The sequence below is a fragment of the Solea solea genome, chromosome 16 (assembly GCF_958295425.1).
Source record: "Solea solea chromosome 16, fSolSol10.1, whole genome shotgun sequence".
NCBI lineage: Eukaryota > Metazoa > Chordata > Actinopteri > Pleuronectiformes > Soleidae > Solea > Solea solea.
The window spans coordinates 18,772,161-18,787,351 of NC_081149.1; the positions used below are offsets into that span (position 1 = coordinate 18,772,161).

The window sequence follows — 15,191 nt, forward strand, 5'->3', positions numbered from 1 at the left end:
CACATTATATGCAACTTAATTTACCTTTAAAATTAGAGCAATAATAAGTCATGAGTTACTGTGGGCTTGTAATCTATAATTTCCTCCCTGCGCTGAGAATAATTATTCAGTTATGTGTATATTAATGTACAGTAACATTCTGGCTGATTGTGTGAAGATACATGAAGTTAGTATGTGGCAACATTTTATAACCATTTTTAATTTGATAAAAAAAGCATCCTTTCAGCAAAATGCACTACCCCCATAACCACGCCCTTCTCCCTCCCTAATTATTTTCATACAGTCCCCATAACAGACTATGATGTACTTGAAGTTGACCTGAGTCAACATCTGTAAAATTTCATTTTCACTGCAGTGCCGATTTTTTTTTTTTTTTTTTGCCTTTATCTTGATTTGACATATCTGTGTGATAACTGTGACTGACCTTCTATCATTACTGTAGCCTCAGCAGAGTTATCAGGGCACTGTTTAATGTGTAAAGCACATTTCATAAGGGCGAGGAATGAACCTATGCAAACATTTTTTTCTGTTTTTTGTGTGATTGCAGTAATCTGGAGTAAGGGGTCTCTCTCTTTGCTTGAATCCTCAAATATTACTCCTCTAGCAGGAGTTAAACACATTTGGATTATATCCATATGTTAACTGACTTTGTCAAAGAGCCGCCTCTTTTATATTATTTTATTGTAATTGTTTATGATTGAAATTGACTTAAAAACATGCAAAATCCATTATGTCAATGCCACTGTTAAGTTGCGGTACAATACTGTTAAAATGTTGCCGTCCACTGGCTTCTTCTTGGCTGTAATCCTGTCTAATCCCATTTGTTTGAAACACAAATGTCCAGACATTTTATAAATGAGTGACAAAAGCTGAGAAGCCAATGATGTTCTCTAATAATTGGAATATGCCATGTCTTGTTATCATATCCATACTGACATAGGAAAAGGGGGAGATAGGGGAACAATGTTTCATTTATAGCTTTGCTGTTTTATGTGATGATATAAACTGACAATAGTTTGATGGATTTGTGTGAAAAAAATATTCTGTAAATGACATTTATGTTTGCAGCTTGTTTTTACTTTGAGTAAAAAAAAAAAAAGGGAAAGTAGTTTCTCTAGAAAGTGCCTTAGTCAATGCCCAAGATAGCAAATACCCCAAAAAAAGACAAAAGAAAATGAATTCCTTAAACATAAACACACAAATTCTCTATATAAAAAATGAAATGTGACCTGTGTATCATCAAGTGTGTGATCTGTGACGTTTTTTGGAGAGACGTTTAACTGGATTTAAGGGTTGAGAAACTATATTCAGTTATACACTTGTTAAACTGACTGTTGACCACCAGGTATATACAGTATATATACTGTATATGATCACCTTTTATTTTATTGTAAGTCCTTCATTTTTCAAAAAAACCCAATTAATAAATCCATACATAAATCACATGTGTCACTTTCTTTGACCATTTCAATTAATACATACTGAATGTGGCTTAATTACATTATGATTGTTTACTATGGAGCATGCCATAGTAGTAGTAGTATAATAGAGATTCTAAGATGACTTAAAAGAGGCAGAGAATTGCAAAAAGTGAGACATAAATACACCAATAATCAATACAGTCTACTGTATCATGAAGAGTGAATGATCATCCTTTAATTAGACATAACGGGCCACTGCTCTGTTAGACTAAAAAGATAATAGAAGAGAAATTCCACATGGTCTTTAGCTGTCGTCATCATTAGGAGATGAGATGCTTTTCTGCTCACCATAGTCATAATGAGATACTGCAGCCTCTACAGCGGCTCCCTCTCCTCAACAACTGTCTTTGTATCTGCTCTTCACTGGACATTCTGAGTGAATCATGTTCCTTAAAACTTCCTTCTCAGCACTTTCAGAAATGCTCAAACCAACCTTACATCCAGTGTTTTCCCGATTAATTCATTAACAGTCATTAACTGAACTTCACGACCAGTGTCGGATGCGTAACCCAGACCATTTGTTGCATTTCTAATATTGTAAATCTTCAGACACGTAACTAAAGGTTAGGTCCACTTATCGGAAGTTACTGAACAACTTAGGTCTGTACTTCACAGCTACTGATGGACAGAGAGGTCATCTTAGATTTACTCCAGGGGGTCAACATCATATAGTGCAGCTCCCCTGTTCCTCCACTAGAGGGCAACATAGGCTGAGACTGAAATCACTCTCGCCACCTTTATACCATTTACTTTGGTGTACTATAGTACAAATATAAAAGTCTGCACTATATAGTTCAGTTCTGATGATCAGATATTTATAAAGGCTTCTTATGTACTAGATTACATTAGTTACAGGTGGTAAACACACTTGGTCTCCCCTTACGCCACAGTAGAAATCTTGGTATTCCTTTTTTGACTCCTCTCTTACTTTTGTCAAACAGGTTCCTGGTTTTGTAAAGGGGTTAGAGATTATAAAAGCAAACGTGACACCATATTTATCTAGTAAAGACTTTGAAACTATCATCCATGAACTCAACCCCTTCAACTTGGATTATTGTAACTGCTTTCGTGAGAGATTGTCAAACTCCACCATCTCCAGGTGACAAATGGTTCAGAATGCTGCTGCCAGACTTTTCACCAGTTAATAAAAAAAAAAAACTGAATTGTTTAGCTCCTCAATATATTTGAGATTTCAAAACCCCATATTAAGCTATTAGGTGACTTCTGTTCTGAACTGCTCTCATCAGTCCCTTAAACATGATAGAGCTTTATCCAAAGCTATCCAACATCACGTCCTTAATTATGACTAAAGTTTTTAATCCAGTTTTAATTCTCATCTTGTAATCCTGATGCTTGCTGATGTTGCCGGTTTACATTTGTTGTTACTCTCCAGTTCTTTCTCTTATTTTCTGTCTCAATCTGTTTTATTTTGCCTCTGTAAGGTTCTTTACTCGTGTCGGAGTTCACATCAATTGATGGCCAGAAGGTGGCAATATAGACCAGTATAGCAATGGAAATTGAAATGGAAATGCTGTGTATAAGTGTGTGTGTGTGTGTGATATGTCGTGGCCCTGAGCAGTTGTCAGACAGGAAGCAGCCACAGATCATCGCTGTGTGTCCCATCATCGTCACTCTGTGCTCGTTGTCTCTGACTCCAGACGGCATCAAAGACGAGTCGCAGTGAAGGTCACCTCGACGCTGCCAGTTTTACTATCAATTACAATAAGTGATCCAAGTAATCTCTGACCTTTTGTTGTCCTGTCCTCTACGGCAGCTGCCACCTCCAGCACACTTGTCCCTCTGATGGCAGCAGCCTGTAAAAGTCTGATTTTCACCACGGACGGCAGCTGAATATTTAGATGTCTCATCCACACAAAGACGCAATCTATCACAGAGGAAACAACTGTCACAATAATGCTGCTGTACCATTCATTTTGTCTCGCCAACAAGGTTCAAATACCCTCTGATGCAGCTCTAAGATAATATTGTGCTCTGAATGAATGAATGAATGAACGAGAGGGTGAAAATGCAGTGAACTGTAAAACTCCAGTGGACGAGCGTCTGGACGATGACTTTTGAAAGACGGATAGCTCAGGCCCTGATAAGCAAATCAATCACCTTGTCTTACTCTGCGCATACAGTATTATTTTTTATCTAAAAACCCATCTTATAACTCTCCTGAGCCTAAGATCCTTCTAGAAAAAAGAAAAAAAAAAGAAGGTTGTCTTGCATAATTCCCCTGCATCTCAGCTGTATGCATATAGGACTCCCTGTTGAGGATGTGGAGATGATCCTCATTTATTCTCCGTGTACAACCTTTTATTCTTGGAACAGCTCGTTCCAATCACACCTATAAAACAAGTCGTCTCCTGTGTCTCTCTGCAGGGGTTGAATACCTTACAGAAGGGCTCGAGATAAAAGAAAGGGAGGGGAAACACATTTACTTCCACCATCTGGATTTACAGCAAACATCTATAGCAACCTTGAAGCAAAGAAAATTCACAAGGAGCATAAAATTGGGCCAAATATTCGTGTTTGATTAAGTTTGAGTTCAGTGTCGGCAGAGTGAAGCGGAGCTCGTGTGCTTCCGTGGGATTAATTGTTTTCACCTGGCAAATAGATCATCTTAAAGAGTCACATCCACTGTTTAGGTCTTTAATTCAACTCCCTCCCTTCTCTTCTTTGTTTCTCTAACCTTTGCTGACAGGATTAATTAAATGTCACTCCAACAATCTGTTGCATGCCAGAGGAGGGAGTGGTTCAGACTGATGTGTTTGTGTATCTGTGCGTGCATGTCTTTCTGAGGTGATAAGGAGATTGTTTTGAATATTCTTTTCTTTTTTTGTTTCAATTAAAGCTGCAGTGCGTACATGACATTGACAGTTTCTGTTGTTAAAATCACTGGATCGCATATTGGACAGATAAAAATGTAATACAACTGTAAACACGTAAATAAAAGTCATGTTCGGGCCGTTTATTATAACAGTATTTGTTACACATTTGCAGAATTAGGTCTTCATAGTTCATAAACGGTCTAAAATGACTGTGTCAGACTGTAATAATATCATACTCGAGTTTGTGAACAGACACAAGAAGGTGGTATCCTTAATAATTGATCTTCAATTTCTGCTAAAATGAAAATCATTTACACAAATTCTTACAAACTACAGTATTAAAATGGCTTTCTCATGGGCACAATCAGGTTTTGTGATTATGGTTGGGGTTCGGCATTTAGTGCTGAGGGGCCAGGGAATGCATGACTGTAGGTGTGTCAGTGTCCTCAACTGTAAAAGGCAAAGGTGTGCATGTGTGCGTGTGTGTGTGTGTAAGATCTTTTATTTCTTTTACCTGCTGCTCTGCCTCAACAGATCCAAATCTCTCTTGTCTTTGTCTCCCTGGTTGGCAATCTATACAGCCTGTGTATCATCGCTTTTGTGAGACTGGGGATTGAAATATCATCTTACACCGCAGTTTGAATAACACAAAACAAACACAAGTGCCTCTTGAAATCTATCGGTTAACCCTGAACTTGTGTGCAGATCTGAAGTCTGGTGTGGCTCACTCACTGTACACACTGCCAGTGAGACATAAGCTCAGGAAAGTGAATTTGAACTGTCATCACCATCATCAGGCTTTCATCCTGAAGCTTTTATGTTTTTATGATGGTTTTAATTGATGGTGCGTGTGTGTTTTTGACAATAAATCCATCTAATCAACTGCAAACAGGCACCTATTGGATAACACCTGTAGTGACTCAGTGCTGTACTTTGGCGCTGCTGACTGTTTGCTGCTAGGTATTGTTTTTACGTGCACTCGGGTATAAATCCCGACAAGATTCTTCCTTAGTGTTTGAAATGATATCAGTGATTTATTTTCTTCCAATGTCGGCTTATTTTTCCATTTCCATTAAACAAATCAAAAGAAACTTAAAACACGAGCACAGTAGAAAACTGCCCCTTTCAACCGGCAACACCTGAGTAAAAATGACAGGTGACCTCAAATAACCCAGCACGACCCCAGGGTCGGTGTCCGCCTCAGGCATAAGAAATAAGTGGTTTCACAAATGAAAATGAGACCTGGCTCCTTCAATACCAGCTGTCAATCACACTGGCGTCCGCTCATATGTGCGGTGCTTCAACGTCTATTTTTCTCTAAACGGGAACACATTTTGCAGTAGAAATGTAATTCAGTTCACCTTCAATGACCTTAGAAAATATTCAACACTTTCCACTGACAGAGCATAAAATCCAATAAATGTAAATGAATTATTGAATAAATTCCTGTTTTTCAAATCACAAATGACTCATTTAGTAATATTATTTTAACACAGTGAGGGAATTTAACTTTCATATAGCAAATAAAACACCCCATGTAGCGTCCCCGGCTGAATGATGGTCGAACTCCTTAACTGATGGTTCATAGGTTTATTAATGTTAACGTTGCTCCAATGAAACACACCTTGAACACACCTTGAACACACCGTAAGAGCTATGGAATAAACAAAAATATTATTACCAACTTTATAATGTTCATAACAAATCAAGAAACTGAAATAATTGTCCCTTTCAGACTGACAGACATATCCTACATCGCACCAAAACAACGTTATTGCTAGCTTAAAATAACCTGGTATAAAACAATGCAAAACTATAAAAGGACATCACATTACTATAAAGCATTAAGCACAACATTAAAACAGAATTATGACAAACCTTGTGCCCTTATCAGCCAGGTGCTAAACGAAATTATTAGTAGACATTTTCTTAGCGTTTTTGAACTTTTAATTGACTCGTTTGTGCCGTGCAAACGCTGCAGATCTGCAGATTCGTCTTTTTTTTGATTTCCGGTTACACACTGTATCAAAATAAAAGCACCAACCTAAAAACAGGAAATGACGGTAAAATAAAGAAAACAAGTCAAACTTTCAAGGAGATTACTTATAAAATAAATAACTATGGAAACGAAACATTATGAAAATACACTGTGGCATATTAAAGGTCATTTACACTCCCACCAAATTATGAGTGCTTTTCAAAACAATATGGGGTACAAAGCATGAATAATTTTATGACTCAATCTGACCTTTGACCCTTAAAACTTTAGTCAATGATAATGCCCGTGAAAAACTCTTCAAACTGTAAAGGATATATCTGTGGAGTGAAGAGGGTGGTTAAACAGTCTCTAAAAGCAGGATCAGCTTCTGCACAGGACGTTCGACGATGGATGGCTTGCCAGAACGATGTCCCTCCTTTCCCATCTTTTGATCTCCAACACGAATCTTTACCTTTCTCACAAGTCCATCTGTATCAGTCACTGTTTCTATAACTTTGGCCAACTTCCACTCATTCCGTGGCAGATCATCTGCCTTCTCCATGACAATATCGCCGACCTTGAGGTTTCTTCTAGGAGTATGCCAGCGCTGTCTAGTAGCAATATTAAAGAGGTACTCCTTTCTCCAGCGACTCCAGAATTGCTCTGAGAGATATTGAACGTGACGCCACCTCTTACGAGCATACATGTCCTCTCTTATGAATCTGCCAGGAGGTGGTAAGGCTGTGATAGATTTCATAGTGAGCAGGTGATTGGGTGTTAGTGGCTCTGGACTCTTTGGATCACTTAGATTGTCGACTGTCAGAGGACGACTGTTCACTATAGCCATGGCCTCATAGAAAAATGTCCGCAGCGAGGAATCATCCAGCCTGCCTGGTGAGAGCGAGAGAGTGGAACGAAGAACATTCTTCACTGTTCTAATTTGCCTCTCCCATACACCTCCCACATGGCTTGAATGAGGGGCGTTCATGCTGAAATCACACTGCCTGTCAGCCAAAAATGTGGTCAGACGATTTGTATCCACTTGCCTAAGAGCCTCATTTAGCTCGTTTTTAGCCCCAATGAAATTAGATCCTTGATCAGATTTTAACTGGCGAACTGCTCCTCTTATGGCAATGAAACAACGGAGTCCGTTAATGAAGGCATCTGTTGACATGTCGTCTAACATTTCAATGTGGATAGCTCGACAGCACAGGCAGGTGAAAAGGAGGCCGTATCGCTTTTGCACTTTGCGTCCGTGTTTTGTGAGGAACGGACCGAAGCAATCCATTCCACAGTATGTGAAGGGTGGTGATGGGTCTACACGCTCTGAAGGCAGATCTGCCATCCGTTGTTCTTCTGTGACTCTCCTGAGTTTCCGACATGTAACACATTGATGCAGGTGAGCTGCCACTGCTCTATTGATTCCTGGGATCCAGTATCCATTTGATCTGACCTCATTGATGGTCATACATTTTCCTTGATGTCGAACATTTTCGTGACAATGTGCAATTATCATCTTGGTGATGGGATGATCCTTTGGTATGATCACTGGATGCTTTACTGAAGAAGGGAGGGATGCATTTTTTAACCTTCCTCCCACCTTGAGGAGTCCATCTTGATCCAGAAAGGCATCTAACTGATGCAGTTTGCTCTGAGAAGAAACTTGAGTAGTCTTACTGAGCAACTTTGTCTCTTCTGGGTATACTTGTGTCTGAAGGTCCTTTATGATGATGCACCATGCGTCCTCTCGTTCCTGTACAGTGCTGTGATCTGTTGATTTATCACCCCTAGCACGACGGATGAGACGAGCAATGGCTTGAGTTGCTCTTGACCACGTAGAAAACCTTGACAAGCGATCAGAAAGACTCACTTGTTCAGATGTCCATGTGTGTAGTGTCTGAGTCCTTTTGACTTCAGGATCTCCAATCTGTACTTCAGTGACGACATCTACAGCTGGGGGAATCTCCTTCTCCCATAGGAAGTGAGGTCCTGAGAGCCACCTTGATGTGAGAATCTCACTTGCATTTGAACCTCTAGAGGCAAGATCTGCTGGGTTATTGTTGGTAGAGACGTATCTCCACTGCTGGGGTGCTGTGCTGAGGTGTATTTTCTGTACTCGGTTTGATACGAATGTATGGAAACGACGTGCCTCGTTATTGATGTACCCCAAGACCACTTTGGAGTCAGTCCAGAAGTATTCATCAATATCTGCCAAACCAAGCTCCTCCTTTAGGGTGTTGCTTGCTGCGACCGACACAACAGCAGCTGTCAGCTCCAGCCTGGGGATAGTCGTGACTTTAATAGGAGCTACTCTGGACTTTCCCATAACCAGAGCACAGTGAACACCTTCATCTTCATTTACATATCTCAAGTAAGAACACTGGCCATAACCATATGTGCTTGCATCGGAAAAGTGATGTAGCTCTTTTTTCATGACTTTTCCAAAGCCGACGGGCACATAGCAGCGCGGTATGGTGATTTCCTCCAAATTTGCAAGATCATTCTTCCAGCGCTCCCATACTGGTTGCAGTTCACTGGGGAGGGGGTCATCCCAGCTTGTGCCGTGCCTGCACATTTCCTGAAGCACCTTTTTCCCGGTGAGCAGAAAAGGGGCAACAAAGCCCAGTGGATCATAGAGGGAGGCTACTGTTGATAGTATGCCACGTCGTGTTGCTGGCTGGTCTTTAAGGCAGACACGAAATCTGAAAGTATCCGATTCAATGTGCCAGTGGATACCTAAGGCCCTCTCAAGTGTTGAATCGTTGAAGGCCAGGTTTGGAGCCTTCACTTCAGTAGCATGCTCCGGTGACGGAATACTATCCAGTACTGATCTGTTGTTGCACACAAACTTATGCAGCCTCAACCCACCCATAGAACAGAGCTCCTGAGCTTCCTTCGCAAGCTGAATAGCTTCATCTACGCTTGCCGTGCTGGTGACACCGTCATCAACGTAAAAGTCTTTCATGATGAACTCGGAGCCAAGGGGAAATTGGGTCTCATGATCTTTAGCAAGTTGTTTCAGTCCATAGTTGGCGCATCCTGGTGAGGATGCAGCACCAAACAGATGAACCTTCATGTGGAACTCCTGTGGGTCCGCATGCAGGTCGCCATTTTTCCACCAGAGGAAACGTAAATAGTCTCTGTCAGCTTCACACACATGGAACTGATGAAACATTTTCTCAATATCGCACATCAGTGCTACATGGTGCTGTCTGAATCTGATGAGTACACCGATTAGGCTATTCAGTAAGTCTGGGCCTGACAGAAGATGGTCATTCAGGCTTGTTCCCTTGTATTTAGCGGAGCAATCAAAAACCACACGAAGTTTGTCAGGTTTTTTGGAGTGATAGACTCCATGATGGGGAATATACCACTTCTCTCCTTTCTTTCCTTGCTCACATACTTCCGCTGCCTCACCCTTTTCAATCACCTCGTTCATGAACTTCACATAATGTTCCTTGTACTTTTCACCTCTCAGCAGCTTTCTTTTAACATGACTGAGCCGGACAACGGCTAGTTGTTTATTGTCAGGGAGGTAGGGTCTTTCTTTAAAGGGGAGTGGCATCTCATAGTGACCTTGGGTGTTCATCTGAATTCCTTCCTTTAGCACATTCAGAAAGAGGATGTCATCCTGAGACACAGCCTTTCCATCCTTACTGGTATCCTTAAAGTCAGACTCCAGAACTCTGATTGCATCAGCTGGAGTCACTGGAGGAAACTCTTTTATAACTACTCTGTGGCACATGTTGGTGATGCTTGGTGAGTCATGGTGTGGTGATGAACAACCTACAATACTCCATCCTAAGTCTGTGCGAACTGCGTAGGGTTCACCATCTCCTCCATGTATTACCTGCCGTGGTGCCAGTGCCCTTGAGCAATTGTAGCCTATCAAAAGACCAACTTCACATTCTAGCTGTGGTGGGATTTCATCTGCTATTGTGGTGAGATGATTCCAGTGCCTTGCCGTTTCACAGGTAGGAATGTGTGTTCTGTTCACTGGTATGCAGTCCTTTGTGTATGTAGGAGGGAGATCAATGAGGATGTTGGAGTAGTAACCTCTCACTCTGAGACCTGAGACCCTTTGACTGTGTATTAGTGCATCTTTACCAATCATTGTAGTTAGCTTCAGTCTCACAGGATGTGTCTCAGTTTGTAAGCTGTTGTTAACTTCCTGTTCAATGAAAACTGTATCACTCTGAGTGTCCAGAAGAGCATAAACAAGCCTTTCCATACCTGGATTACTGATGGAGGAAACCCACACTGGCACGATCATTGAAGTGTTAGCCGATGGTTCCTCTGTTTCCACGCTGAGAGACAATGTGGTTGCTGCTTCGTCTCCGCTGATCTGATTTGGAACTGGTATGGTTTTGGTTTTAGTGTAGCCGTCGTCATGTAGGAGTGTAGGATGTCTTCCTTTGCAGCTGTCACATGAGTGTCGGTGACGACAGTCTTTTGCGTTATGTCCTGGCTTCAGACAACCAAAGCATAGTCTCTTTTCTTTTACATATTTTCTTCTTTCATCCAGAGATTTTCTTTTGAACCCAGGACAGCAGTGCAGGCGATGTTTACAGTCTTGACAGAATATGCATGGTGGCTTTAAATCTGTTTTTAACTGCTCTGGAGTTTCAGCCTCTGTAACTGTCTGTGTATGGAAAACACTGGATTTAGACTTCCTTTCCTTCAGATAATGTTTATCTACACTGGGCTGTGATGAGTGGAGGGCTTGGAATGAGGTGATAGGATTACAGGCGATCTCTGCCTCCATTAACATGAAGCCGACAAAGTCCTGGAAGTTAGGAAACTCCTGCCTGTCTTTCAAGGATTGTGTGACTTTTCGGTTCCACTGCGATGCTGCCCAATCTGGAAGTTTTTGAATCAGTTTTTGATTTTCTTCACAGTCATTCAAAATATCAAGCCCTTTAACATGAGGTATGGCTTCTTGACATGAGTGTAGGAAATCAGCAAATGTTCTCAGTCCTTCGGCATCCTTTGGCTGAATCCTTGGCCACTTTGACAGTTTTTCTCTAAAAGCTCTCTGAATAATGAAGGGCTGACCATACCTTCCGTTGAGACGGTTCCATGCATCTTTATAAGCATTGTCATCACTTCTATAAAAGATACCATCGAGTGTCTTTCGAGCTGGACCTCCCACATACTTTCTCAGATAATGCAGTTTGTCAGCTGAGGAAATATTCCTTTTGTCTATGAGCGATATGAATGAGGCTTTCCACTCGATAAACTGGATTGGGTCACCAGTGAATAAAGATGGTTCTGGCATCGGGAGCCTGTTCAGAGTTATGCTATCTTGGACTGCTTGAGCCAGGTAGGTCACATCTGTCTGTGGAGGTGATGATGTCGTTGTGACATATGCAGGCTGCTGGATGGGAGCTGAAGACACAGGTTGCTGTAGGGACATGTACCGTTGTTCACCAATGCTGTGATCAGTGGAAAGGACACTAGCTTCCTGCATTACTTCTTTGTTATAGGCTATCAACCTAGCTCGGGCAGCTCTTATATCCTTCTCTGCCTTTAGTCTTTCCAACTCACGTTTCTGAGTTTCAAGTTCTTTTCTCTGCTTTTCCTCTAGGAGTTGAATTTTTTCCTTTTGTCTTTCCTCCTCCAATAAACCTTCATACTCTGCTTCCTTTGCTGCTAAGTCTGCCGCCGCATCTGCCCTTTTAGCAGTTACAATGGAGCTCACAGAGTTTTGGCTGGAGTGTCGACTTGAAGGTGAGGCTGTGGATCCATAGATAGAGCGAGCATAGTCTCTGTTAAGCAGCTCACACAGTCGTTGTTTTACTGCTTCACTGTCAAATTCTCCATCTATGCCTGTTATCCTTTCATATGCAATTCTAACAATGTCCCTCGTCACTGCTTCACAGGCATCAATCCGACGTCTTGTCTCACTGGATGGAGTGAGGTGATCTCTGATTTCCATATAGATGCGAATAACATCCGACATTCCTTCTTCTAGTGTGTCTATAAGAGCTGCAATCTCATTTTCAGGAATGTTTGACTTTAATTGCTCTCTAGTCTTACGTGCTTGGGTCTTCCATAGTTCATAAAAGTGAGTGAGCCTTTTCTCCTTTTTGTGAGCCTCCTCTCTCTGAAATGCAAGCATCTTCTCCGTGGGGTTCTTCTGGCGACCAGAGCGGCGAAGCTCCTCCTCTTCGCTGTCTTTGCAGATATCCATTTGCTGGTCCGAGTCGCTACTGTCTAGAGATGCTTTCATTTTATGAGTGGGTGCCACAACCTTAGACCATCACATCGAGTCTCTCCGCAGTCATCCTTGGACATGAGTGTGGTGGGACTGATGAGGTGAAGCTCTTACTGTAGCGTCCCCGGCTGAATGATGGTCGAACTCCTTAACTGATGGTTCATAGGTTTATTAATGTTAACGTTGCTCCAATGAAACACACCTTGAACACACCTTGAACACACCGTAAGAGCTATGGAATAAACAAAAATATTATTACCAACTTTATAATGTTCATAACAAATCAAGAAACTGAAATAATTGTCCCTTTCAGACTGACAGACATATCCTACATCGCACCAAAACAACGTTATTGCTAGCTTAAAATAACCTGGTATAAAACAATGCAAAACTATAAAAGGACATCACATTACTATAAAGCATTAAGCACAACATTAAAACAGAATTATGACAAACCTTGTGCCCTTATCAGCCAGGTGCTAAACGAAATTATTAGTAGACATTTTCTTAGCGTTTTTGAACTTTTAATTGACTCGTTTGTGCCGTGCAAACGCTGCAGATCTGCAGATTCGTCTTTTTTTTGATTTCCGGTTACACACTGTATCAAAATAAAAGCACCAACCTAAAAACAGGAAATGACGGTAAAATAAAGAAAACAAGTCAAACTTTCAAGGAGATTACTTATAAAATAAATAACTATGGAAACGAAACATTATGAAAATACACTGTGGCATATTAAAGGTCATTTACACCCCACATGTACGAAAAGTCAAACCACCAAATTTGGCACAAAGCTCTGGTTTCTAAACAAGCTGATGCATCTGACTGGGCTGTGAAATATGTGTACCGTCTCTCACGCCCTTCCTCCCTGCGGATACACATAATTCACCTGGGTGAGGTGAAGCGGGGAGACACCGATTTAAAAATCCTTTTAATATACTGTGGGAGCAACTGTATTCTTTACATACAGTGAAAACGAAGGCCTAATCCATTGCCACCTACTAAATTGTGTCAGCTGGTGTTATAAATTCAACAGCCTCCAGAAAACAGAAAGTCAGCGAGAGAGCGTTGCATTACACGAAGTCTCTGCAGTCAGCATCTGAACCTACAGTGCTTTGTTTCCTGAGGAAACCGAGCAAACTGCAGCCAGGTGATAAAACACAATTGTACATCCATACAGTTGCGTTACAGGGCGAATCCTGCAGCGTCTGCCAGCTGCCACGGCAACATTTTACTGTCTTGGTTTTCCGGTTTAATGCTGCTTCAGTGGCTGCACTTTAACAGCCTTACATTTCTTCCTGCCAGATCTCTACAGCCACCACATGTGACTTGTTTCATGTTGGCCATGTGACATTCTAATATTTTAGAGCCAAAAGTGACACATGTCCTCTGTTCATAAGTTATAGGAACGGGAAAACAGCTTGAGACTCCATTCAACATCTTCATTGTCCATCATCACCCAACGTGCGGGTCTTAAATCACGCCTCTCTCTCTCCCACACACACACACACACACACACACAGTGGTGACTCAGCAGTCTGTCATGTGGGTCTGCAGAGCAGCTCTCGCATGCATATGCAGATACACAGGCATACAACAAAAGCTTGGTGGTGGTTTTGTAGATACATAGACAATATGGTGCAGAGTGTGTGTGCTTGTAAGTGAATATTTATAGGGACCAAAAAAAAAAAAACACACATTTGTTTGGATATTCTGGCTCGTCATCATGTTCGCTCTCACTTGAAAGGGCTGCTTGTAGCTTAAGACCTGATTTTAGGGTTAGATTTCAGTTTATGTCAGGGGGTTAGGCATTTAGGGCTAGGTAGGGGGATGCAATATGATAATTATTGTAATTTAAGATAGCTAGGGCATCTGACACTGACCAGTAGTCCTCATAGTGACCTCATAGAGAACAAACTCAGCTGGGCCACATTTTCACACTTTTAAAATATGAAAACTGGCACAAATGTATGAAAGGCCTATAAAAAAAAATTGCATAAAAATTAATAAAATAACTGAACAGAATCTGGAGGTAGTGGCAGTTAAGTTTTTCACCTTGAAATAAAAATATGTTGCTCATTCTGTCCTTCGTACACCTCAAAGTGCATAAAAAACTAAAATGCTCATTTGTTTCTCTTTAAAAATAAATGAGTTTGTCATATTTAACCCAGGTGCAACTCAAAAGTGCATACATTTGTTTGTCTAGTTTTCCCCTCGTTGTCTCTGGTGGGACCACTGGCTGAGCCACTAAGAGGTTGCGTCTGGGCCACATGTGGCCCACGGGCCGCCATTTGGATATTGGCTGGATTGGCTTGGACGGACTATACACACACACACACACGACATAACTAATTACAGTTAGAAAGACAGCGAATAAAAAACCCAAGCTAGAGAAAAAAGATGAAGCAGACTGACCACATTTGAGAGTCTCCTGGAACATCAACAGCAGCTGAAGCAAAGCAGTGGCTGGTCATGATGAGTTGTGGCAGAAAATCAGTATTTTTCCAAGTAGAGAGGCAGGGAGACATCAGGTGAGCTGTGGTGACCAAACAGGAAATGACGAGACCTGGAACACGTGGAAAAAAAACTCCACTCGTCCTCCTGATAACGACCCATTCATTTGAATCAGGTGTGTGTGGAGCAGGGACACATCGAAAACATGCAGGGCAGCGATCCCGAGG

The 15,191-nt window shown here is 41.4% G+C and overlaps 1 protein-coding gene across 1 annotated transcript; it reads right to left on the reverse strand.

The window, feature by feature from the left end:
- Window positions 1–6,651: 6,651 nt before the first annotated feature.
- On the reverse strand, window positions 6,652–10,857 carry LOC131475275 (uncharacterized). The gene has a single exon (XM_058653244.1). The coding sequence runs from the start codon at window positions 10,564–10,566 to the stop codon at window positions 6,652–6,654; it is 3,915 nt and encodes a 1,304-aa protein (XP_058509227.1). The 5' UTR covers window positions 10,567–10,857.
- Between the last annotated feature and the right edge of the window lie 4,334 nt (window positions 10,858–15,191).